General features: G+C 41.4%; 1 protein-coding gene across 5 annotated transcripts in view; it reads left to right on the top strand.

The window, feature by feature from the left end:
• ARID1B (AT-rich interaction domain 1B) overlaps window positions 1-24,465 on the top strand; it is a 324,234-nt gene that overhangs the window by 156,687 nt on the left and 143,082 nt on the right. For 2 of the 5 annotated variants that reach the window (XM_088161693.1, XM_088161692.1), the window contains exon 5: window positions 23,642-23,683. The exons of the other annotated variants lie outside the window; for them this stretch is intronic. In XM_088161693.1, the coding sequence (XP_088017819.1) occupies window positions 23,642-23,683 (42 nt within the window). The remainder of the gene's footprint in view (window positions 1-23,641; window positions 23,684-24,465) is intronic. 5 annotated transcript variants of the gene reach the window in all.

The following is a 24,465-nucleotide window of genomic DNA, read 5'->3' as shown; positions in this document are numbered from 1 at the left end:
GGGACACGCACACTTCGCAGGCTACGGCTCGTTACTATAGACGATGCTATCTCTGTGGTAGAACTCCATGGATCTCATTCTGCTTGCTTGTGGTTTTGAAATTTTTGCCTGGATGTTTTTTCGGTAAGGTAATGTGGATTTGCACAGTTGGTACTGAGAGATGCTATGCAAGTTTTCTGAAAAGTGAACATCTGTGAATCACGTAACTGAGTTCTGTTGAAAAGAACTCTATGTGTGTGTGTGTGTGTGTGTACATAAATAATAAATAAAGCTATTTTACCAATAACTCAGCATTTGCTACCATTTCTGTTCTGCCCGAGTTCAGAATTTGCATTGACACATGGGTGCAGCAAGGCTAGGGAACAAAATCCAGCCAGGCCAAAGGGAGTTAATTCCTGTAATTGAGACTTGGAGCCTTGTATTTGTAATGTTAGTGTCAGCTGCCTTTTGTGAAGACAAGTAAATTATGCACCCTGGAGAACAGAGATGATTTTTCCACTGAAAGGTAGTTTTGTGAGATCCTAAGCCAAATGTAATGTAAACCTCCCTCACCTTTGTAGTCATCATCCTTCCTGGCCTAAAACACCCTGCAAATCGTGAAGTGTGTTGAACTGTAGTTTCTGTTAAAGAAACACATTAGGAAATTATTTTTAAGTGCAGATATATATATATATATATATAGACACATACACAGATGTGAAAGCTGTAGAGGTGAGAATACATCTGCCTGATAGCACTGAGCTGTCGTAGTTGGATTTGAATTAACATCATTTCTGGAGTAAGTTGTTGTGTATTTTACGTCTGTTTTGAAGGGCTTGTCCTCATTATTAACCCAGGAAGTCTGGCAGTAAAGCCCAACAGTTATTTTTCTCCTTCAAAATAGGATTAGGTTAAAGTCATTTTCTTTATAGTCAGAAAACCTCCTTAAAGACAAGCAACACAAGAAAGAGCCAGAGGAAGTTTTCTTCCTATTTAATTTGACCTATCAGATTTAAAAGCTACTGCAGTTACTCTTGATCAAAGTATAACTGGGATGGGGGAGTAAAGTTAGGATAAAAAAATCTTTGTTAATTGTTTGTAACAACCTCTTCTATACAGTGTCTCTCAATTGATAGGACTGATATGCATATTTTTTTCCTTTAGAATTATGTTAATGAATTCAGTTCATCAGAAGGTTGATTTTTCTCTGAAAAATGTATTCTGTAAAGGAATGAAACACTGGCAGCCATACCAAAATTTTGCTAATACTTTAAGAGGTATTTATCTTAATAATAATGCTGAATTCAAATTTCGGGCAATAACATGATTTAAACTGTCAAAGTAAATAGCATTTTGCATATAGTCAATTAGTGCGTGTTTAACCAAGGTATTCCAACAAATGTTCTTCATCTAAGGCAAGGCAAGTATAAATTAGACTTTGTAACCAGTTCTAGTAGGGAGCTGGTTAAGGGAAAAGTTAAGATAGTTGTTTTATCACAGATGCTAAAGTGACTTAACCTTTCAAACTGTGCTTTCAAGAGTGAAAGGTTGGCTTTTCTATAAAGAGCTTTCTGGCTATACAAAGAGTGTCATTTTCTTAACTGTCCCCCAGATTTTTGACATGTGTCTCTATTCACTTGTAAGAGCAGCACCGTGGTGGTGTTGGGGTGCCACTTTCGGTGTTGGCAATTCTTGCAAACAAGTGACAGGTGCAGGAACTATGCTGCACCTGGAATCCTGGTTCCCAGCTAACATCCCATAAAAGGATGCTCATAAAAGGTGTAGTTTTATTTTTATTTATATGTGTATGTACAATACTGAGCACTTTAGGACTCCCATTCACGCTCCTCCATTCTGGGATCACATATGCATGTGCAGAAGTCCTATCTTGGAGTGTCATTTCAGAAACACCTGTGAAGTCCAGTCTTCGGTCTCTTTCAAAGCAAGGGAACATGCTGAAAGTAAACCAAAAGAGTCAAGTTAACTGTAGATACTGTTGCTGGAAGATGTTACAGATGCCAAAAAAGTACGTGGGCTCAAAATAAAGATCTGATAAATTAGTAGAAGTCCATCAAATGCTATTTAATACAAAGATGTGTGACCTTTGGTTCAGCAAGTCTTGAATTACAAATCACTGAAGATTGGGAATATATCTCTAATGAATGTATATGGCTAAATAAACCACATTTTTCAGCTTGGTGGGTGGCTGAAATTCTGAGTGAACCCATATGCAAGCACAGAAAGCCAGAAAATTTTATTTCCTCAGCAGTATCTGCAGAGGAACAAAACAAACATGACCCTGTTTCAGGTTGCTCTGCCCAGTATTCTGGATTACTTGCTTGAGCTGAAAAGAAGTGGGCCTCTGTTAAGTTTTCTCAGGTTGCACTTGCTCTCCCTCTCTGCCTGGAACTCCCAAGTAGAGATTTTCTCGGTGCTAATTCACCCCACCCTGATCCATGCAGTCTCTTCTCTGGCTGAGGAAGAGGTCCTTCAGTGAATCAGTGTCCACCTACCCTCTCTGTTAGTTTTACAGTTGTCTTCATGTCTGTATAATAATCCTGTCCAAAATGTGAGATCCAGGGCCTTTTGGTAGACTGTTAATTTTTAACTTTTCAGGACAAGATAACTTCTAGGACACACACTAAGGTTTTCCCTGAGGCACGTCAGAACTCGAGTCATTTGAGTCTCCCCAGTTCATGTTCATGTTCAGTTCACCTCTAAGGGCTGTAGACTTCCTTCTACATCTTACATGTTTCTTAATCATCATAAAAAAAAAAATCTGGAGGATTCCCTTGACTTTCTGGATCTGATGAGAAACTCTTTGTACCTGATATTTTCAAGACAGAGAGTGTCAGATAACTAAATGATGCTTTGAGGGTCATTTAGGAAAGTGGAAGGCCTGCAATGACCCAGGAATGCTCTACCATAGCCAGGGCAATGCCAGCATGCTTTCTGTCATATTTTTTTCAACACATTACCTAGACAGGTTTTTCACACGTTTACCAAGCTCTGCACCCTGTTGAAGCCTGGCTTCAATAGGGTGATTTTGGGAGAGCATAGCCTCTGTCTTGCATGGGCTTTGGAATCCCCCTTTAGGAAAATGGTATTTTGAGTGAAGTACAATTGGAAGCTCACATGGGGAGGCATTTAAAGAGATGGAGAGGTTATTTACTCACAGCTATTCTGCCTTTAAATGTGTTATTCTCCTATATTTTCATAAACTTTCTTCTTAGTGTCTCTTAGTAAAGAAAAAATCATCTCAGGTTAGGAATTGATGGAAGAGAACACGCCATTGATTTCATAGCTGTATGCAGGGCCTGCGGAGGGGGGTCATATTTGTCTCCCTCCTCCACAGATACTGCTGAGAAAATAAAATTCATAGGCTTTCTGTGCTTGCATATGGTTTCACTCACAATGAGAATGTGTAAATAGACAATATTTATACAAGAATAGTTATCTGAAACTGTAAAACACAGTTAAAAACAATTATTGATTAATCTTATGCTCAAACATTTTCAAATAAAGTTGTGTTTATGAAAGGTTGTGGGAACCTAATGAAGGTTGTTTCAATCTGATGGAATAAATTAGCTTTGTTACAGGTTTCTTGTTTCAGAAATTGGTCCCATTGTGCTGTGGAACATGCAGCACTCCGTTTGTAAATCTCTTGATGCGCAGTAGATGAGAACTTCAGTAGGTTGTTGAATCACTAGGGTGGAACTTCTTTGGCTTTCCTCATGTGGATTTGGGTGCTTGGTTTTTGTACAGTATTAAAACAATCCTAGTTTTTCAGTCACTGAAGAGGACTCAGCTTCCTTCAATGACCATGAATTCTCACTTTTGCGCACATCTACTATAATAGATTTCTTTTCAGAGAAACCTTGTTAGGGAGTCTGTGTAGTCTTGATAAGGATTTTCCTTGCATACAGCAGGTGTGATCAATGTGTAAATGCTTTCTGGTTTGGTGTTTACCACTCCTCACTTGAACAGTGGTAATGACACCAGTTTGAACCGGGGAGAAAAAGGGAAATATCCAGAAGCATTAGCAATTCATCTCAATGTTAAATCTTTAAAAGTGTTAATCTTTTAAAGTGCCCAAGGTTGCATCTGCCTAATCAATCTGTTGCTTCTATGCTGATCATTGGTTACTAAAGAGTCTTTAGATTTAGAAACTATATTGTAAATATATTAAAAATATTGTAAATAACCCTTTTCTGTATCATGCTTCATCTTTACCCATAACTTTCTCATATGTAGCTTTTCAGTGTCCTGTACAGCACAATGAGTATCTTTGCTCTTTTTCCTTCAATAATTGTTGCCCAGTCTGTTAGTTTCTAGTTCCTCTGCTAGAAGCAGCACCATGCCTTTTAAACAGTATTCTTCTGATATGGTTTGCATTTGGAGGACTGCATTAACTGGCTTAGTCTCCTGTTTCAATCTTGCTTTATTAAGTTGATGATATTGGGACTGACACTCTGCTAATGACAATTTCATTTAGTGGTAAAAGAAAGGGAATGGAAGGCCACACTCATCTAATCATGCAAGCATTCGTCTGAGTTGGCTCCTTTCACATGTTCTTATTTTCATACGTTTTTAGAGGCTTGGACCAGTATGTCAAATATTTATGCATATATACCTTATTTTCCCTTTCAAGTCTTCCACAGCGTGGAAAGAGATGTGAATAATTCCTATGAGGCAGAACAAGCTGTCTTAGAACTTTAAAAGCATTTTTCAGAGCTTTGTGATTGTGTGTGTTGAATGTTGCTATTGGATCTTGGAAGATTTGGAAATAGAGATGTAGTTACCAGCAAGGGAATTTTCTTACTTTTTCTAGAGTTTTGGAAACCTTATTTTAAGAAATTGGGGTTACTTTCTTGTTTAACAGGCACTGAAATGGATGGCATTTGGTTTTTATGCTTTGTATCTCTGAATGGTCTTGTAGGCACTTCTAGAATATCACACATACAAAGTATTTGTGTTTTCATTTGAAAAGATTGTAAGCCAATATAGTCTACATATTAGATGTTTGATTTTTCCAAGTATAAACAGACCATCTGCTTTCTGTATATGAGTTAGAGTTGCATCATTTTCCAGTTGCTGTTACTGTCCACAAGGTAGTACAAGACTGAAAAAAAACCCCTTCTTCAACCATATTTAAAATAATATCTGCTGCTTACAGGTCATTCCATCTGAGCTTGTACTTGTCCACATTAAAGTACTGATAAACTGCAGACAGTGGTCATTCAGTTGTGATCCCCCTTAATCAGAGCAGCGTGCTAGATTTTTTTTTCCACCGTGTGTTTCAGTTCCTCCAATACACCTCTCCCAGCCCCCATTCCCCTGGCCCTCAACACTGACTATTAGTTGAGACAGACTTAGAAAGCCTCCAAAGCACCAGCTCGGCATTGCTGCAGGGCCTGCCAAAGCTGTTAAGGGGAAAGCAAGTACTGTGGCAGGAGATTCTGCACTGTGCCTTTAAAGCACTTGTCATCAAAGAACAGCATTCCTACCAGGTTAACTATCTTGAGGTAATACGATGAGGATGAGATAATTTGGGGGTTTCAAACAATTTCGTATGCCGATGTAAGCCATAGGTTCCTCCAAGGATCTCAAGCTACAAATTTTGCCTAATGCTGGCCATCCCAAAAGCAGTGCTCAATTCGTCCTTGCTCGCCGCCTTCCCCGGCCGCAGTAGGGCTGGGACGTGAATTCATTCCCTCCTGCAATCTCTGTGCCTAGGAGGCCTGCTGACAAGGAGCGCTAGGACGCTGAAAGCCTCTGCAGCTGATTTTTCCCTGCATAAAGGACTTAGATCGAGCTAAAGATACTCCCTTACTATTACAGCAGGTCACCCTTTTTGGCGAGCGCGGCAGAAGGAGCCATTGTTGCCGCTGCCCTGCGCGGGGCTGAGGCAGAGGCAGCAGCCTCAGGGAAGCCTGGCTGCCGGCTCCCCGCGCGTTTGGACTTGGGAATTCACTGGAGGGTTTTCATGGGAGGGCACAGGGGAAGAGGAGATGAGGATGGATCGGGGATTGGATTTCTGTTTTCTTGGATAATTTGAGAAAACGAAACAACAATAACAAAACCCTTCAGCCTCCACATTCCACTGCTTGTAGGGGGGCATTTTTTAGCTCTTGTAAAACGGTGGGGGAGGGACGTGAGAATAATGATCGAAGCACCTACTCTACAGGTTCAAAAACTAGTATAAAATTAATCCAAAGTTGTTTCCTAAAAGTTTCTTGTTCTGTAAAGCTTTTTTCCTTGTTTTGAGCCCAGACACAGGATTTTTGAGTGCTTCCGCTTGGTAAAACTGACTCCAATTCTGGCAGAAGGCAAGAAACATGATTATTTTTGGCATTTCTCAAGAATCTTTTTTCCCTCTGTTTCTAATATTCGTCTTTAGAGCCACCCCTGTGCCTTGCTCAAACTCGCAGAAAAGTTCACTTGAAATTGTGGGAAAAACAGCCTTTGTACTGTTAGAAATAGCAGTTAAATTAGATGCAGTGAGGAATATTTGCACATGCAGTCTTTATCCAGTTTGCCTTTTCCCCTCTTTAAAGCAGGAGTGATTTTTTTCCCCCTCTTTTAATTCCTTTGTGGAAAATGTGCATTAAATGTGATTAATATGGCCAAATGTTTGGGGTCAGTCCTGACAATTTGTAAATGTATGCTTTATTTTCTGTTGGGATACAAGTTGTTTATTTTTTCTTCCACAGCAGTAACTGAAGCCAATCTAAGTATCAGATTCAGATAGAGCTTTGAATGTTTTTAATTCAATTGTCACATAGCTTCTGTAGCACTAGATACCATTGCCCAATGAATGTGTTTTCCTTTTCTAGTCTCTCTATATTTAATGTTAAGTAATTATGCCAGAATTCAGTTGTAATCACTCTGGGTTTTTTCTGTTTCAGAGATACAACCAGAATTTTCAAACCTAGGTCAAATTTAGATATGTAATGGCCTAATTTTCAGAGATGTGAAATTAATTGAAAATGTGAGTGCTTATCATTTCTGAAAATTAGGCCAATTATTTCAGTGACTAAATATGAACATAGGTACCTAATAGCAGGCAATCAAGTTTGAAAAATTTGTAACATTAGCTTTTATATCTCAGAATCAATTCCTTGCTTGTCTACGGTGATCTCAAACGCTAAACATCAGTGAAATTAATTTGTTATGGTGTGTGCACAGGAAGATGTTTGGACATTTTACAAATAAACAGCTACAAGGGATTAAAGTTTCATCTGACATTTCTAATATCAGAACAAAGAGCACAAATGTTTGTCTTCCACCTTTGCCTATTACAGTCAATTACGACTTTATTTACCGAACTCGGCAAAAGTCTTTCTATGTGCATTTTATCCTGGTCTCCTCTTTCTTCTTCCCGTCCTTGTCAGAACACCAGTAGTTCCCACCCTCTGTCCTCCCTCCCAGTCTTTAATTTCTAGTTATGAGGGGGGGCTACTGCGGGCGGCTAGAACGGGAAGCTGAAGGGCTGCGCTCCTTTTTAACTCGGAACATTTGATCTTTCCCCGGCATGTCCTTGTTGGCTCCGGGTCTGCTCTACAGCCTTTAATTAATTTCCGCATCTTATCACGAGGCGCAGGTAGCACAGGAAGACCTCACGAAATTTCTGTGGGGCGAACCTGCGTGTCCAGGGCCGGCCGGGGGGGCGGCGGTCGCTGCCTCCCATCGCGGGCCCCTCGCTGGCTGCCCCCCACCCCTCGGCTCGCCTCTCCTCCCCCGCTGCCGGGCCGGGCTGCGTGTCACGCCGGAGATCATCGTTCATGGGCACGGCAATTATCTGTTTGTGCTGGTTGCCAGGGCCGGGCTTTTGAGCAGGGGCTCGGGCAGTGTGAGGGAGAGGGAAGGACGAGCCCCAGCTCGGACGCTATCGCACCGCAGATCTGTAGCCGGTTTAAAGAGCTGGATTAACCCCTTCCCTTGCCAAGGAACCGGGGAAGTCGAAGCGCAGAGCGTGAAAACCCGCCCCGCAGCACCGAGAACTGCGAGGACTTAGTTGAGCAGAGCTTTTCTTTTTTTCCTTTCCCCCTCCCCCAAGTTGGCAGGATTAAAAGGGATTTTTGGCAAACGGTGCGAGGCGCCCCTTGACGATCCCGGGCCCTCGCGCAACAGCCGCCGACTACAAAGGTTGTAGCCTTAAAGAAAACAAGCCAAGAGCGCGGAAAGAGAAGGAGAGAGCGGGATTGCGACACCGAGAGCCGCCCTGGGAACGCCGAACCATTCCCAGCACATTCCCGGCAGGCCCCGCGCGGCCCCTCCCCCGGCGGCTCCGCTGCGGCGCGGGCTCGGCTCGGCTCTCCTGCTCCTCTCCTCCCCCCGCCGCTCCCGCTCCCCCTCCCCCGCACGTAGGCGCTTGGAACGGGTGGGGGGGAGGGAAAAAAAGCCCTTCCAGCCTGACTAGAAAATCAGCCTTGTTTCCTCAGAAACCGCAGCTGCTGCGAGCGGAGAACACGTCAGGCCGGCCCTCCGACACGCACAGATGTGCCTTTGTGAACCCACACACACGACGGGGAGGGAGGAGGATGGCGAGTGAGGGCAAGAGCACGGGGCCGAGGCGAATGGCAGGCGGCTGCTCCTTGCCCAAGGCCGCCCTCCTCCCCCGGCCTCCGCCTATTAGTGGTCCTTGTTTAATTCCTCGGAGTGGCTCAAAGAGCAACGAAAGCTGGAGGCGACCTAAATAGGGAAACTTTGGAACTCGGAGAGAGAGAGAGGACCCGCTTCTCACAGGCCGGCCCTGCCCCCGCCCCTGTTCACCGGGCCGAGCACCGTCGGGCGGCCGGGGTGTACTTGGCCCTTGGGGCTTTTTTCCCCCGTTTTAATTTTTTTTAGGACGTGTATTAAAGGAATGGGCTCCCAAGACATTGATCTTTTCCTGAGAGGAGTGGGAGAGCGGGAGGAACACGGAGGGGGGGAAGTTTCTGCTGACCTGGGACAGAGCCCAAAATAAAAGGTCGCATGGCCATTGGCAGCGCCGAGGCGCGGAGCGCCCCTTGCTGTGCCCTCGCCGGCCGCAACTCTCAGCTGCTCTTCTCCGCTTTCCCTCCCCCTCGTCCCTCTCGACCTCTTTCCCCACGCTTCGCCCGCTCTCTTTTTAATATATAACTTTCAGCCTGGATGAGTTGCGACTCGTTCAGCGTAATTGGGACGAGCGGCTGATGGCTGCGAGGGGCCGGGGGATGGGACGGGGGGGGGCAAGAGCGCACAAAAACAGGTCCGGGGGAGGGGCGCGCGGGCCGCCATTGGCGCCGCCATTTGCGAGCCCGCCCGGCCCGGCCCGGCGGGGGCTCCTCTGCTCTCTCCCCGTTCCAGCCAGGCGCAAGAGCCTTAGCACAGCGTTGTTTACTTCCTTCTGTTAACAATGGCTGCAACAGAGTTGTTGTAGGGTATTTTGGTACTTCCTGCAAATCTGCCCCGCAGTAGCTCGCTCGGAACGATAGGTCTTTCCTTTTAACACAGCCCTGCATGTCCCGGGCAGTACGAGTTATATACGGAAAGACCTAACCTACTTCGGCGCATATTTTTAATTTGACACTTCAGTTATCGGCCTGTCCCGGTCGACTCTTTATTTTAACCCCGTTTTGTAGGGTCTGGTTCCAGGGGCAGCGCTACAGCTACAGCTGCGAGCCACAACTTGGGCTGCTTTTCACTCAGAATTTAATTCTTCTTGTGTTTAATAAAGATGATGTGTGAGCACATAACTCAGAATTGTCTCCATGGCACAGGAGTGCCAGGCTTATGGTCGGGAAGCGAGCAAGGGTAGAAGAGGACGTACCTGCGTAGGCACAGGCACGTACCTTTGTGCTTTGGTGGAGAGAGACTCCGAACTAGGTTATTAATTAATGTAGCAGCTTTTGAAAAGGCAAAGTTTCACGTTTGAAATTTGAAATGGTATCTAACTAGATTTGGAGCTAAGGCAACTGGATTTTTTTAAAGCATGTTTATTTTTAAGGTATGTAAAACGAAAGGCTTTTATTACTTCGGCAGAAGGATTTGGACGTTCAAGCAGTTCTTGATTTCAGGAAGCCATTGCTTGTTAGTACGGAAACAAGTTTTAAAGCCGAGCTGTACTAAATAACACTTGGTGGGTTTTTTTTTCCTTTCAGAAAAGACAAGCGGAAACAAACAAACAAAACACACACACAAAACCACACCATGGGGACTGTCCTTTTCTTGCCTCCCCATGTGCTGTACTTGCCCCCCTTCAAGGAGTAGGAGGGACAGAAGTTGTGGCAGGGCGGGTACTGATTAGTAGCTGTCAGTCTGCACAGATTAACACCTATTTTTAGGTTTTCGAACCTCTTGAGTAATACTAGTTAAATTGGCACAGGTTAATAAGTTGGGGTCCACAGAGCCTCTTAACTGTTCACTGTGAAATTTGAATTAAAGAGACAGTGTCACTTTGTCAAAACGATGAAAAAAGGTTTATATACCAAACATTTACTGCATGTCCATGTTTGTGTGTATGTGTGTATGCACAGAGGAGATACTTAGGCTTGGAAAACAAAAATTGAAATTAATTACTTGGCACAAACAAGCAGTTGGAGGATCTTTGCAGAATAAATCTGCAGTGAAATCGGTTTTGAAAGAAAACATTTTCTTTCTTTACTTTTAACATAAATGTAGCATCTAAAAATAAAACTTAATCGTTATTTTTGCATGCGTTTTCTCCCTGTCCTCCCCCCGTTATATCATTACACTGTTACACTGACACCCACTGGTAAAAGTTGATCTGAGATCAGGATGGTAAACTGAGCCTCTTGATGAAGGGAAAGCTATTACTCGGGAATAAAAAATAAAAGGTGGACCGAAGAATAGCTTCTTCCCCTTCCTCCTCTTGAAGGAAAAGCATTGCAGTGGTCTTCATTTTAAATTAATTTTTTTTTTACAATTTAGTGTGTGGATGTTCCAAACATAACAAGGGAGACCGCAGTGTTTTTCTCTAAGAAACATAACAACATAGGAATAGCTGCATGGAAAGCAGCTTATTTCGAGACATTTATATGACTGAGGACAGACAACAGGCTGGCACAGATGAGAACAGGAGAAGAGTCTTAGTATGTTAGTAGCTACATACTTTTCCCAGGTAAAACGGCTTGAAACAAACCAGAAATAATGGTCATGCTAGAAATATAGTTATGTGGGCACTGACCTGATTGTATCAAAGCAGAGATGAATGCCAGCGCTGTGCAAGTCTTACTTAGTCTGTTTACCATTTATTTCAAAGTTGTTAGTGGTCTTGAAAGCCACTTGTGTTGGAGAAACAAGGCTTATTTTATTGAAATGTACCACAGCACCAAAATCTGGTTTGTGAGAGTGTCGTTCCATAGCCCTGCCTAGCACAAGAACAATACCACGCAATTATGCTGTTTCAGGCTCTGAAATGGGCTTTCTTCCAAAACACCCTCCCCTTTATATTATTAGATGTGTTTCTATTAATGAAATGATTGATTGAAAATCTTCCTGTGTTTATGTTGTTTGGGCAGCAGTAGCTTGGATTTCTCCTGTCTAGACTAAAATTGTATCCAGTGGAGATGCATGGGACAGCTGTTTGTAAACTCAGAGTGAGACATAACAAATGAGCTGCAGCAAAACCTGTCCATGACTAGCTTCCTTGTAAATACAGTTCTACATTCCTTATTGTTAGAGAAAAGGGGAGCCTTAGTAGAAATGAATAAAATAAAATGAACTGAAATAAAATGGACTCCACAAAACATGAAAGTGTTGAAAAGCCCTGCCAGGACTGCACAATTCAGAAACTAAAACTCTAGCCTTTCAGCTTTAGAATTGTAGTTTGGGTCTTTCTTTATATTCTGAGTAAAATGAGCTTAAAATAAGTATAAAAAGTAGTCTCTGGAATTGCCAGCTTTGTGTTACAATTAATGCAGATAACCTAACTGGAAAGCAGAGTGACCACTGGGATTCAGTTCTTCAGGAAAGTTGTAAAGAAAACCTTTACTGGGGTACTTGTAAGATACATGTCTACTTATGTGTTTGTATATATATAAATACATATGCATGTCAAGAAGAAATCTTTCCAAAAGTGGTCATTGAAGCTAAGGATTTATACTAGGTTTTCATGCCTGGAGATGTACAGCTACATTGAATATTACCTTATATGCACACTGTCATACAGAAATTATAAGTTTGGAAACCTGCACAAGGCTGTTAGCAATTGATTTGTTTTGCTGTTTTACTTTGAATAACAATAAAAGAATGAAGAGGAGGTTTACTTTGAAATTGAGACAAGCTGGGAAAAAAATGCTAGCTCGTATCCTGTAATTATCCAGAAGCACCCTTGTAGATCCAGACTAAAACTCACAGAACAGGCATAAAGCACAGTGAAGAATCAGAGTTTGTGAGGAGGTGGTGTGTCAATGGCCTGCCACATCCTTTCTCCTCTCCTTTTTCCCTCAGTGTCGTTCTTGTTCTATTTGGATGAAGATACTGCAGCAAACAAATGAGAAGAAAAGTGGGGGAGGGGGGAGAACATTTACAGTTCATATTGCAGTATTCAAATAAAATACTTAAAAATGCTATAAACAGTTTCATAGTCATTGTTTATAGACTAGAATTTTTAATATTCTAACATGTAATTGAATACTGAAGCCAAGATTCTGCAATTAATCAGGCTTTTATAAGTGAGCCACTATTTGCTAGCAGTAACTTCGAGAAGAATTTCGACTTAAATTAGTTTATTTGTTTGTTTGTTTGTGGCTATAGCAAAAAAGTGAAATGCTTAAGTGGTCAGCAAAATTATATGTTGTGCATTTGCATTGCGAAAGTCCCAAGCTGTATAAGTAGTTCAAGCATTTGAGAAACCTAATTGTTTGATTCCTGTATGCAGATTTGGGCTACGTGCATGTGAATTATGGAATGTGTGTTTTTGGAGGACATGTTTTCAGGGCTTGTGCTCACTTTTCTTCAGTACAATGTCTAGAGAACTCAAGTAAAATGGAAAAAAAAGTAAGCCCTTCCTTGGTTGTTCTAAGCTTTTATTATTATGCACCCTAATTAGGACTGAAATGATTCCTAGGAATGCTGGTATTTTTGCCTACTTCGTTGAAATGTTCAGTGTAAAGCTGGGCTAGATGCGAGATACAGTTTTTCCTTAAGTTCTGAGGAATTGTATTGCTATTGTGAGCTGGAGGAGTGTGGAGGAGTTATGGCACTGACTGGAGCACTTGTTCTTTCCCAGTCAACTCTTAAATCTTGATACCAGAAGGGTCAAAAACTGGCCAGCTGTGACATCTGAATAATTTTTAAAGCAGTTAATCCAGTCAGAGTGTTTATCAGTCTTCATACCACGTGTGGAGGCGATGGGGACACATCCTAAGATCATTAAAAAGGAAAGCTCCTATCATTGGCAAAAATTAAGTAGTTAGCTGAGTCTTGTTCCACAGATTTACCTTTTCAAGTTAAAGATGGAAACACAGAACACTGCCCAATTAATTCGACTGCATGGTTATTTGGCAGGTGTGTGCATAGTTTGTTGTGCAAACTATCCCTTCTAAACCTGTACACCAGATCTGACAATATGCACATGATGCCCACACGAGTGGCCCAGATGTTGTCAGCATCAGCCACTCTCTGTATATGGCATGATGCATGGGAAAAGGGGATGTCAGGAAGAGCCTTTGATCTACTTGGGAAAGCAGGAACCAAGTTTTGAGCGTGTGTCACATAGTGCTGGCAATTGCCTTGATCCTTTCCCCACATAATTTACCATTGCATGGAGCACCATGGTTCTCTTGTTAATTGTATCACACTCCTATAGCAACATTAATTTAGCTGAGTGTGCGATATCAGACATGCATTTAGTATGTTCTAATCATCTTCAGAAAAATATGTTTCAGCCTTTTTTTGTATAAAAGCGTAGGCTTTTCTTGCTTTCGTTACTCGGTCTCCTTTGGATCTGTTCTGATTTTTTTTCTGTTGAAGATGAAAAGGATAATTTTTACGTTAGCTAATCATTTTTCTCAAAACCGTGTTTTAGAAAGTCCCAATTCACCAGTCCTACAAGGGAAGCTGGAGAGAGGAAGCACAGGTATAATAAAGAATCAGTTTCTTCTGACTCAGAATTGGGTTGTGAGCAAGTAGTACCATATACAATCTAGAAAACAAGTACAGAAGACCATAAGATGTATGTAGGGTAGATCTTACAGTGATAAATTTTGCCTTGGTGTGATCTGGTGTTTTTTCATAAAGCACCACTTTTTTCAGATAAAGCAAGAAGAAAAATGAAACAGTTCTTGTGGGGTGTGAGTTGAAAGTACTGTGGGAAGTGGTGCTAAATTACAAGAAGGTGCTCAAAAAGGTGTTCTTATTTTCCTGTTATTTTTGTGATTCTGCTAGGTTCTGTAAGTTGCCCATTCCATTAAAAGTATGAATAAAGAATGCAATTTATGATTGCAATTGGTTGCGAGACACAGTAAAGGTTTTGAAGTTAAAATCATTTTTGTGAAACAGAATGCTCCCTACATTATGTTTAAACTCGCCTAAAAATTCTTTTTAACCCACATACTCAAAATAATGTTCTCTAAGGTGCGGGAAGCTTTTTCTCCTGAGCACAATAGGAATATGTTGAATCTCTTGAAAACAGTTTCTGTTTTTCAAACACCTTTTCTTTTTCAGCATAGATAATTAACGCCTTCTTCACAGTGCTTGGTGCCCTTGATACATCTGTTACCTTTGACAGATCCTTTCTGTTTGCCACCTCTTCCTAACATGCTTCCAATATTTTCAGCACAAAATAGCTTTGTATCTTTGATGTTGGTTGTATACGGGCTCAATTAAATAAGAAAGCTGCTGACAGAATGGTGTAGAGTTGAAGCTTTGTTTCTGTAAAGATTTTTGTCCTTGGTCACTTATCTTCAGTTTTTGCTGCAAAATATTTAACTTCTTTTAGACAAGATTGTTAAGACATGCAGTTTTATCTGGAACTGTGTTTGTTTTCACTTTTTACGTAGAGATGTAGGTAAAGGGGACAGAGCAGTACTCTGCAACAGCAGCCTTAAGCAGCAAAACCCCTTCCCACTCACCAGTGGTGGCTTTAAAACATGCCTTTCTGGAACTTTCTGGGACTAGTTAGAAACATTATGGCACAATGCAGCTGTTCATTACCACCCCCTAGTTGCTGGTGGATGGCATCTTCTATTTAGGCTGAGGAGCCCAGCTTTGTCTGGAAAGGGCTGTTGGGGCTGTTCAGATGTGCCCTTGGGTCACTGAGCTGTGGCAGTGGCTGAGCTGTGTCTCTGCTGGTAGAGGGCAACGGCATTAAACCCTATTTTGAGGTTTTCTGTAGTGGTTCCTCTGTAGCCCCACAGCGTGGTAGTACCCAAAGGCAGCTGCTGTAGAGCCCCTTTGCAGACAAGGTTTTATGTTCCTCAGTTTTGAAAGCAGGGAATTAAAATGAAATCGCAGTGTTGGAACAAGAGAGCGAAAAATACAAATGGATTAGAAAAGATGCAGTCACAATACCTAAATAAAAGACTTACTGGTGGCAGTAATTGTTACGGCTTATGTCACATGGTATAATGACAGTTTTTCAGGATTTCCCACATATTAGAATGCATAAGGTTGGAATTTTGTTTTTATGGTACCTACCACTCCTTTCTTAAGGGAAATTAAATAGCAACTGCTCCGAGATTTTGGGTTATGTACAACAGTCATTTTGATCTCTACATTGTCAAACAAATAAATATCAAAAGCATTTTTAGTGCAGTTACTCTGTTTCATGCAGTGTTCTGGTGTGAAAGAACTAATTGCATGTTACACATCTTTTGCATATATATATGAAAAACAGTATGACAGGAAAATATAAAAGAATTTGAATATATGCTTACAGTGGAAAAACGTGCATGGGTATGTGTGTGTTTATATATATCTTGCCTGTTTCATCTCCTAATGACAAGAACAAATGAGCATGTTACTGCCATGAATTTACTGATGATCCACTATTGATAAGGGATCTGTGGAGCAGTAAGGTGTGACAGAGTTGTAAGGGATGGGAGAGTGCTCACAGATAGAAGATTCTCCTTCAGTGAAGGTGTACTGGGCAGAGATGTACACAATCTCAAATGTCAGTTTCTCTGGGAATTGTAATATTTGTTTCCTGGTGCAAATCTCAGTATTTTTTGCACTTTTATACTTTTCTGTCTTCTGACTTAACAGAAATTGCCCCTTAGCACATGATTTTTTTTTCTCCTGAGGTGCCTCGACATGTCTAATTCTGTTGTATTATATCTCACAAGGCTGATTGTTATTACTTTTAGTTAGCTAATATTTTCTTCTCAGAGATTGACCTTGTTCCCAGGATTTTGCAAAATATTTGCAAAGGGAGACTAAATCAGCAGATCAGTCAATAGCACATCCAACAATGTGTGTTGGACTCAATGCTAGAGATGTGAATGATTTTTTTTTTTTTAATTGTTGTGAATCAGCTTCCCCAAAAGCACTGACGTTTAAGAAAAACTTCAAAAATACGACCAGGACAGATCTGTTCCACTAACTAGGTTTTAAAAACATGATACACCATTGTGTTTTATCTCAATCACTGGCTGACCAAGAACAGAGCTGCTTTAGTGAGCTGCGTCCTTGAGCCACTGTGGTGTCTGTACATGCTAATAAGGAGAATGAGAAGAAATAATACGCAATTTGAGCTGCAGAATAGTTTCTTGAAACATCTTTTCAGGCTTTTTTAACACAAAGTTGCACACAAAGTTACTCTATCATTTAAAGAGGGATCATTTTGTTACTTAATTTGTATTTTTCGACCTAAAGTTGTGTCTTCAAAAATGAGAACGTTGTTCTTTATTATTGCTAGACCCAGTGAGCTAAGAAATAAATGACTGATACTACAAAGAAGCAGCAAAAAAATGAAAGGGAAAGCCTAAGAAAAAGGGGATGCCAGATTAATGAATAATTACCTTGAACTGGGTCACATGGCTTCCAGTTTTTACATAGGTCAAACTGTGAGGCGATAGCATTTACTTAACTGAAAGGCCTGAATAAGTAGTCTCAACAGCCTTTGTATAGAAAGTAAGGAAATTTCAGCTGATCTATCCTTAATTCATGAGATATATACTATGTGACACACCTTTATTTCAGGCATAGATTCAGGGTCATAACAAAGGTGTGTCTTTGGTGTATTTATTCAAGGATTGCCCAGGGAACGTGTCCAATGCTCACTTACAGACCTGAAACCTAGCCTGAAGTACATGCATGATTGCAATTAAAAATAAATAAACAGGTGGCTGGTAGCAGAGAAAAGAGGGAAGGAAGAGTTGTTGCAGTTACTGAAGTTTATTATCATAGTTCAGTGGGCACTTAACGCTGTGTACATCCTCAGTAAATCCTTGAAAACTGCCAGAAACTAGTGTGGGTCACGTAGGTTTCTCCCTGCTCCAATGAGAAGGACAATTATTTGCCACAATTACTGAATCCTAATTACTTGAAAAGGATGGCAAAGGGAGATATTAAAGCTAGTTAAACTGGATTTCATAAAGATATTAATGACTATAGCTGTATTAATCTTCAAAATAAACTAAAGGCTTTGAAAAATGAAAACTAGATTAACATCCTATCACCTTCGTTTAAAAGATGAGTTTGGAACTGGTGGTGTGTGGTTGGGTGGCCTGATGGAAAAAAACTGAAACACTGAAAATCTACACTAGAAAAGGATTATGAGGGCGTATCTGCACCAAGCACTACAGCATCCTCAGCGTTCCATGCTATTCAGGCTATTTCCTATAGGCAGCTCAGAAGGATTGGTATATGGAAATAGTAATTGGAGTTACGTTTGAATTGCTCTGCACCTGGGCTAATGTGACCCACTGAGTTGTTGGAACTACAGAGCCTCTCCCTCCCCAGGAGTGGAAAAAGTCACCAAGTCCTGCATAAGTCAGAAGGCAAAAATGGGTACAAGACCAGTTTGAATTGGACAGTTATGTGGTGTCTTGGCATGATTGAGCAAGAAGTGCACCCCAACAGCAAGGTGATCTGGCAGTAGTAATTCAAGAGGATGCACCTGTCTTTCCTCATTCTTTTCAGATTTTATTATTACGGGGAAGAGAGTTCTTTCTAAACTGATTGATCGTTACCGAACAGGGAAAACAAAAGTATTGCAAAATGCAGGTATTAACTTACACACTTGTTTTGTTTTGAACATATTTTAGAAGAGCCAGAGGCATACCTTTTTAGTAAGCAGGCAGTTGGCGAAAACCCTCTAGGTATCAGAGAAGCCCTGTGCTATAATTTTCCTAGAATAATAATGTCAAACAAATGACAATAGAAAGCCTATAAAATTTGCAGCCAGCTGGGCAAATTCTCATGTGTGAACCACAGAAACTGTAAGTGCTCATATAAAATATTTTGTCTTGATCAGAGCTGCTCTAGTCTACTATGTCCCTTGTCAGAGTAGCTGTATCCCCCTCACCTGCCAGCTGCAAATAGTGGCTCCACTGGGTGAACTCCGAGGAGCTCCAGCCCGAGTCTCAGAGCAGCATTAAGTGTGTGCTGCGTTGGAAGTTTTTGCCTGGGTAGTTAAATGTAGATCGATGATCCTTCTCAGCATTAATGTTAACAGAATATTACATGGGAATGAGCATGCATCAGAAATTATTGTTAGTGCTTATGTTTAGATTCCCCCAAACAGGGTGGAGAGGGCTTTTGTAACCCATGTCTTCTGTGAGTTAGTTTTTTTGTCCTTGTGTACTTGGTATTTCATATTCTGTTGTTTGGATAACAGTCTGGGCATTAAGTGTGGCTGTAATTCCTCCTCTTAAATGAATATTCCACTTCCCATGACTCTTGCTTAGTTTCATCTAATCCTATCTCAAACAATGTCTTGATGAGCCAAGAAGGACCTGGGCTGAGCTGAGAACTGAACCAATGTTGAATATGGCTTTGAAGAAGACCAAATTACAATAATTCCTTGTGTGATCTGATCACTAGGTTGTACAACTTTGTTCCAAAAAGGCCATGTTCAGCATTGCACCTCAAGGGTTCTATCTATGTTTCAGCTCCTTTTTTCTTTGACAGGGAAGTAAAAATGACTGTGTGTAATTTACTGTAAGTCTCTTGGTCGCGATGCAATATTCTTTGCTGAACTGGGTCTGTATGAGTCATTTATTGAGAAGCAAAATAGAACTACTGACAAATTTTCATTACTTCTGACAAAAAGAGACTCAAGGCTACTCCCCATCTTGTTTCAGGGTACTCCACACGTTATTCATTGGGTCCTTCAGGCTGACATGACTTCTATGAATCCTTTCATCTTATAAAAAAATACTAAATGCTGTTCTATTCAAATGTTGAATCATAGAATACTACATAAGCAGTAGTGGTCTTGGCTATAGCTGCCCATTTTGAAGTCCGTGTAAGTTGTGCAGGGAGGTGGGAAGTTCACCTTGTCATGCACTGGGAAGGTTTCTGGACCCCATCCTGGCCATCCCAGAAGGCTGCACTTGGATTAGGCGTGGCAGCGGGGAGCAGATTATAGGAACGGTCAGTTACCCAGTTAGGACAGGCATGCTTAAGCTGTGGGATACTCCTGTTTAAACCACTAATTGTGTCTCGTGTAATTGATCCACAGTGTATGGTTAATACACACGTTCCCTAGAATGCAACCCCTTCATTTACCCCTTACCACTTACAATAGCCTTCTAGCCCAGAATTGCAGGATACTGCAAGTGTGGTTTGTTTATTAGAAGCAAAAAGGCTGTTTGGTTCTTCAGATAAACTGGAAAAAAACCGACCAAAGAACAGTGATCAAAAATTGCTTTTACATAGAAATTAAATACAGGGCAAACAGTATTCAACTGTAGCACTGTATTTTGAGGACGGGAAGTGTGGACTGGAGAAGAGATTCAGAGCAGTGCCTAGGGGAAAGTTGATGTATCTGATACAGATATAAATATGTACATGAAATCAACAGTGCTTCATTTAAGAATCAAGTCTTCACTTTTTGGTGATGCAGTGAATTTTTCACTGTAAAAGAAAAACACTCCACCTACCCAAGATATTTACATGTGTACACACTCAGAACAGCCAGCTAAAATTGAAAATGTTTAGCTGCCACAAATAGGTGTATAATGGGAAGGTCTTAATTAGCATCAGATTATCTTAAAGCAATAATGAATGTCTTGTTTATTTTTATATATTGGAATGGAAGGCACGTATTCTGAAGGCGATTAAGAGAAAAATGGTGCTTGCCTGATTCTTAAGGTAATGTTCTCTTTTGCTGGGGTGGTGTGGGTGCTGATTGAAGTACACGAGCATTCCCGCTAGAGGGGGGTCCACTCAGCGTAGGCTGCAATGCATTTTGGCGCTTTTTTTTTATTTTTGAAGGTCAGAATGAGGAAAACCTCTTGTTCCACATTTTGTTTCAGTCCTTTATGTTGTGTATCTTATGGTCTCAGCAGTTACTTGTCTCTTACTTAGCTTAACTGTCTTTTATACAAGGAGGTGAAAATCTAGTGCACTGTTAAACACAGTAGTAACAAAGAATACAGAGAATGTTTCATTGTATCATCTGCAAGGTGAGGACAATTATATATCACAGAAGTGGTGTGATTATTCTGAAAAAGTAGAAGCAGCTTTATCAGACCTGTTCCTGTTCAATAACATTTTTAATTAGAATTGTTATCTATCTTCAAGCCATTTTACTGTCTCTGTGATCCTTATGTTTCTAAGCATAAAAGAAAATATTTCTATATGTAAAAGAGACTAAGAGTATGTTAAACCAACTTAAACTTCTGCTTTACTCTTTGATGTCACAGTTTGTTCTTCCTCTCAGTTTCTTGGTGAAAAGGATTGAGTTTTGTGCGTGTGTTGGTCATTGTGCCGTGTTAATTAATGCGTCTTGGGGCTGTGGCAGTTGTGAGCATTCTGTTGGCCCTGAGCAGGAGCTTCTTCCTTAGCAGAGCCCAGGTGTTGACAGTGTGCTTGTGGTCTGCAATGAGGGTCCTGGAATCTGAGGTGGCCTCTCTGCACATGAGTTGCACTGTAGAGGCCAACCTAAAACTCTGCCCAATCTGTGCTGGGTTGGTGCAGGGTTTCCATGCCATCCCATCCACGTGGTGCTTCTGTGGGGCAGAGGACAGGCAGCCCCTGACAGGCTCAGTGGGCCTGTCCACCCAGCTGGGACCCTTGGGAAGGAGAGGGACAGCAGGGCAAGGGAGACAGTGTACTAGGGCTGGCAAGGCATCAGCAACCCTGGTGGATTCAAGGACGAAGTCAGAGAAGCACCCTGTGGCACAAAGAAGGCTCCATTTTCCCCCCCTAATAAATCTCACAATAGAAATGTAGCAGTAATAAGCATCCACTCTCTACAACTACCTGAAAGGTAGAACAACTGAGGTTGTAGCCAGGTAGGGATCAGCCTCTTCTCCCAGGCAACAAGTGACAGGACAGAAAGACACAGCCTCAAGCTCTGCCAGGGGAAGTTCAGGTTGGATATCATTAAGTTTTTCTTCACTGAAAGGGTGGTCAAGTATTGGAATGGGCTGCTCAGGGAGGTGGTGGAGTCACTGTTCCTGGAATTGTTCAAGAAACAACTAGACCTGGCATTTGGTGCTGTGGTCTAGTCGATATGGTTGTGTTCCCTCAAAGGTTGGTCTTGATGCTGGAGCTCTTTTCCAGCCTTTATGATTCTATGATTGATGGGACTGGAGATAGCATCTGGGATATCTGACTACATAATACTGGATAGAGAAAACTGAGTGAGTTTGAAAGTTTTTTGGATATATCTAGTGGTGGTAGCTGGATGCCGTATGAAAACAGCCAGCCTAGTGAAAATGAGCATTCACACTTCAGATGTATACCACATTAACCCTTAGCAAGATTCTTCTGATAGTGGAATGACTTTTTTCAGAAGCCACCTGAGCATCTGAGCAGGGCACTGTATTGTGACAAGCAGTCATATAGTTATTTCCAATCCAATGGCTGATTATTCTTTTTGGCCCTGGGCAAGTCACTTAACCCTCTGTCTGTTTCTTCATCTGTAAAATATATTATGGATATTTATCAGTCTCACCAGGACTGATTGTTTAATATTTATAAAGTGCCTAAAGGATTAGAAGCTTAATATAAGGAGCTAATATGTATCATATCATTTTAGATTGATTTTATTTACTTGGGCTTTTTTTTCCCTACCTCCTACTGAATGAGATGCTATTTTGTAGCCTCTTACTGTCATTCCTAATTAGCTGGACAGGTCACAATTGGGTAACGCCAGGTTCATTCTCTTCATTTATTCCTGGTTCCTATGAATGCTTTATCTCCCTCCTACTTTCTTTTTTTCCTCCCTTTTTTAATTTAGAGATGAAGAAATACCATATGTTGCTAGATCGTGACATAAATATATTTAAGTGCTGCCATCATTGTTAGTTTATCAGCCTTTCCATTATAAACCCTCTTGTTCAGGGGTTTATAACTCTGGCATTATAACGTGCTTCAGGGTGAAACTTCACATTCATTTTTTCGCTCTTGATTTGCTTTAAATCCTTCACTCTTCTTAAGTTAAACTGGAGATTAGATACATTAGTTATAGTTATACTAGTTGTATAAATTATAATGCAGCAGTAGGCATTCTAAATAGGATGTAAATCAGAGAAATAGAGAATTTCCTAGTTGTTAAACTGTGAGCCTGAGAGTAGAGATCTGGGATTCTTTCCATGACTGTGTCCCTGGCTTGGCACATAACTACTAAAAAATTATTCAACCTCTTTCTGCCTCACTCTTCTCTCTCTATATGGGGATGATGACATTTCTGACTTTACTGGTGTATTGGGAAGCTTAATTAATTAGAATTCATAAAAGACCAAGATTCTCAGGTGAAAGGTGCTGAAGTGTGAAGTATTTTTAAGGAGTCTAATGAAAAATCGGTGTGCCTGCTTTCCTGTGTCTGTTCCTGTTGTCACAGAATAGCGTGTATCAACTCCAGAGCGGTTCAGTGTGTGGCAACCAGCAAGGGCTTTAATCTGGAGCACCACTCGATGACCTGGCAGCTTGCTTTTCTCAGGCTTTCAAACATTCACTGTACCTCTCAGCCAGTTGGTCTCAGCTTTTGCCAGGGGAGCTTGTGTTCCCTGAATTCCAGTTTTCAAACAGTTCTCTAGCGCAAGACAGGGCAGGAGCGTGCAACCAAGACCTTGGCTGCAGAGTTTCCCCTTGTTGCTGTTCCACTTGGTGCTGGTGCAAAAATACCCAGTGTGCTTAGAAGGTAATAGGAAGGGAAGAGGTGAGGTGTTTCCAGCTTTTTTTTGCAGGGACTTACCGTGGCAGATCTTTCTGGTTGTGCTCAGGCAGCTTTTAGGTGTAGTCAAAATTCTGTACGGAGAAAAATGTTCCAGCTCTGTAGTACAGTAAATTCTGGGACACTGACAGGTACTCTTTATGTCATTCAGGTGGAGAAACCTTGATCGTGTCATGAGGGATGCTCTCCGAGTTTCCTCACGTGAGGATTTCTGTTGTCAGCTGTTAGTTTTGCACGTCCTATCACGTGCAGGTTTCCTAGGGTTGATCTAGACTGGCACCTTCATTTACAGATCTCTTCTTTGCCTGGACTGTGGGGCTGTGCTCAGGAGAGAGAGGTTCTTGGTGGTGGCTAAATTTGAAATTATCTTTCTCCTTATAATTTCAGGTTGAAGTCTTGGCCTCCGAGGATGCTACATTTGGACACAAGGTGTGTAGTTTGGTGCAGTTTTGTTATATAGGTCCCAAAGATATGAATCGTTGGATGTGATGCCACAGAAAATTACAATTTTCAACCTGAGAATTGATGATCCTGTGAATTGCATCCATCAATTCAGAAATTTTCCCTTGTGTATGGTAATCTGAGAATGGCACACAGGCTGTCTGAATTCTTTTCTTGCTATAAAACCCGTGAGCAAGTCTTACTTGCAGAAACCCACGTGGAAACATGTAAGGTCAGTAGTTAGCAGTAGTTTTTAAGATTGGACTTGCCCAAATGTTGAATTTGTTCTTGTTCCATAGATTTGCAACTCAGAAATTGTACTTGCTGTCTGCTTGGCAGTCTGCTGAGTAAGCCACTTTTTTCAGGCCCTTTTTCACAGAGCATCTCGAGTGGAAAGTAGTTCAATGAACAGCTGCATCACCCTGTGTTCAATGTAGATCAGCGTGTGGCGAGCAATAAATAGTGTGTGCTGGAGACACGACTTTAGACCTGCCCAGCTACGTGGATGGGCTGAGTCCTACTTAGTGCTCAAGTTTCTTTGGCCAGCGAGCATTGTGGTGATGAACACTGTTTTAACTGAGCACTAATAGCAGATTGTTTTAATCAGGGCAGATTGTGTGTATGCTATATCCAGTTATTCATGAAGAGAGTGGATGGGGAAGGGAAAAAGGAGATTGTAGGAACAGTAGGCTAAATCATAACAGTGAAGAGTTTCCTGCTGCTGAAGGCCCATGTGCTGTGATATTACTGCAGGTAAAAAAATAACAGTG

The sequence above is a fragment of the Sturnus vulgaris genome, chromosome 3 (genome assembly GCF_052056855.1).
Source record: "Sturnus vulgaris isolate bStuVul1 chromosome 3, bStuVul1.hap1, whole genome shotgun sequence".
Classification (NCBI taxonomy): domain Eukaryota; kingdom Metazoa; phylum Chordata; class Aves; order Passeriformes; family Sturnidae; genus Sturnus; species Sturnus vulgaris.
This window is presented reverse-complemented; position numbering and strand designations above follow the sequence as displayed.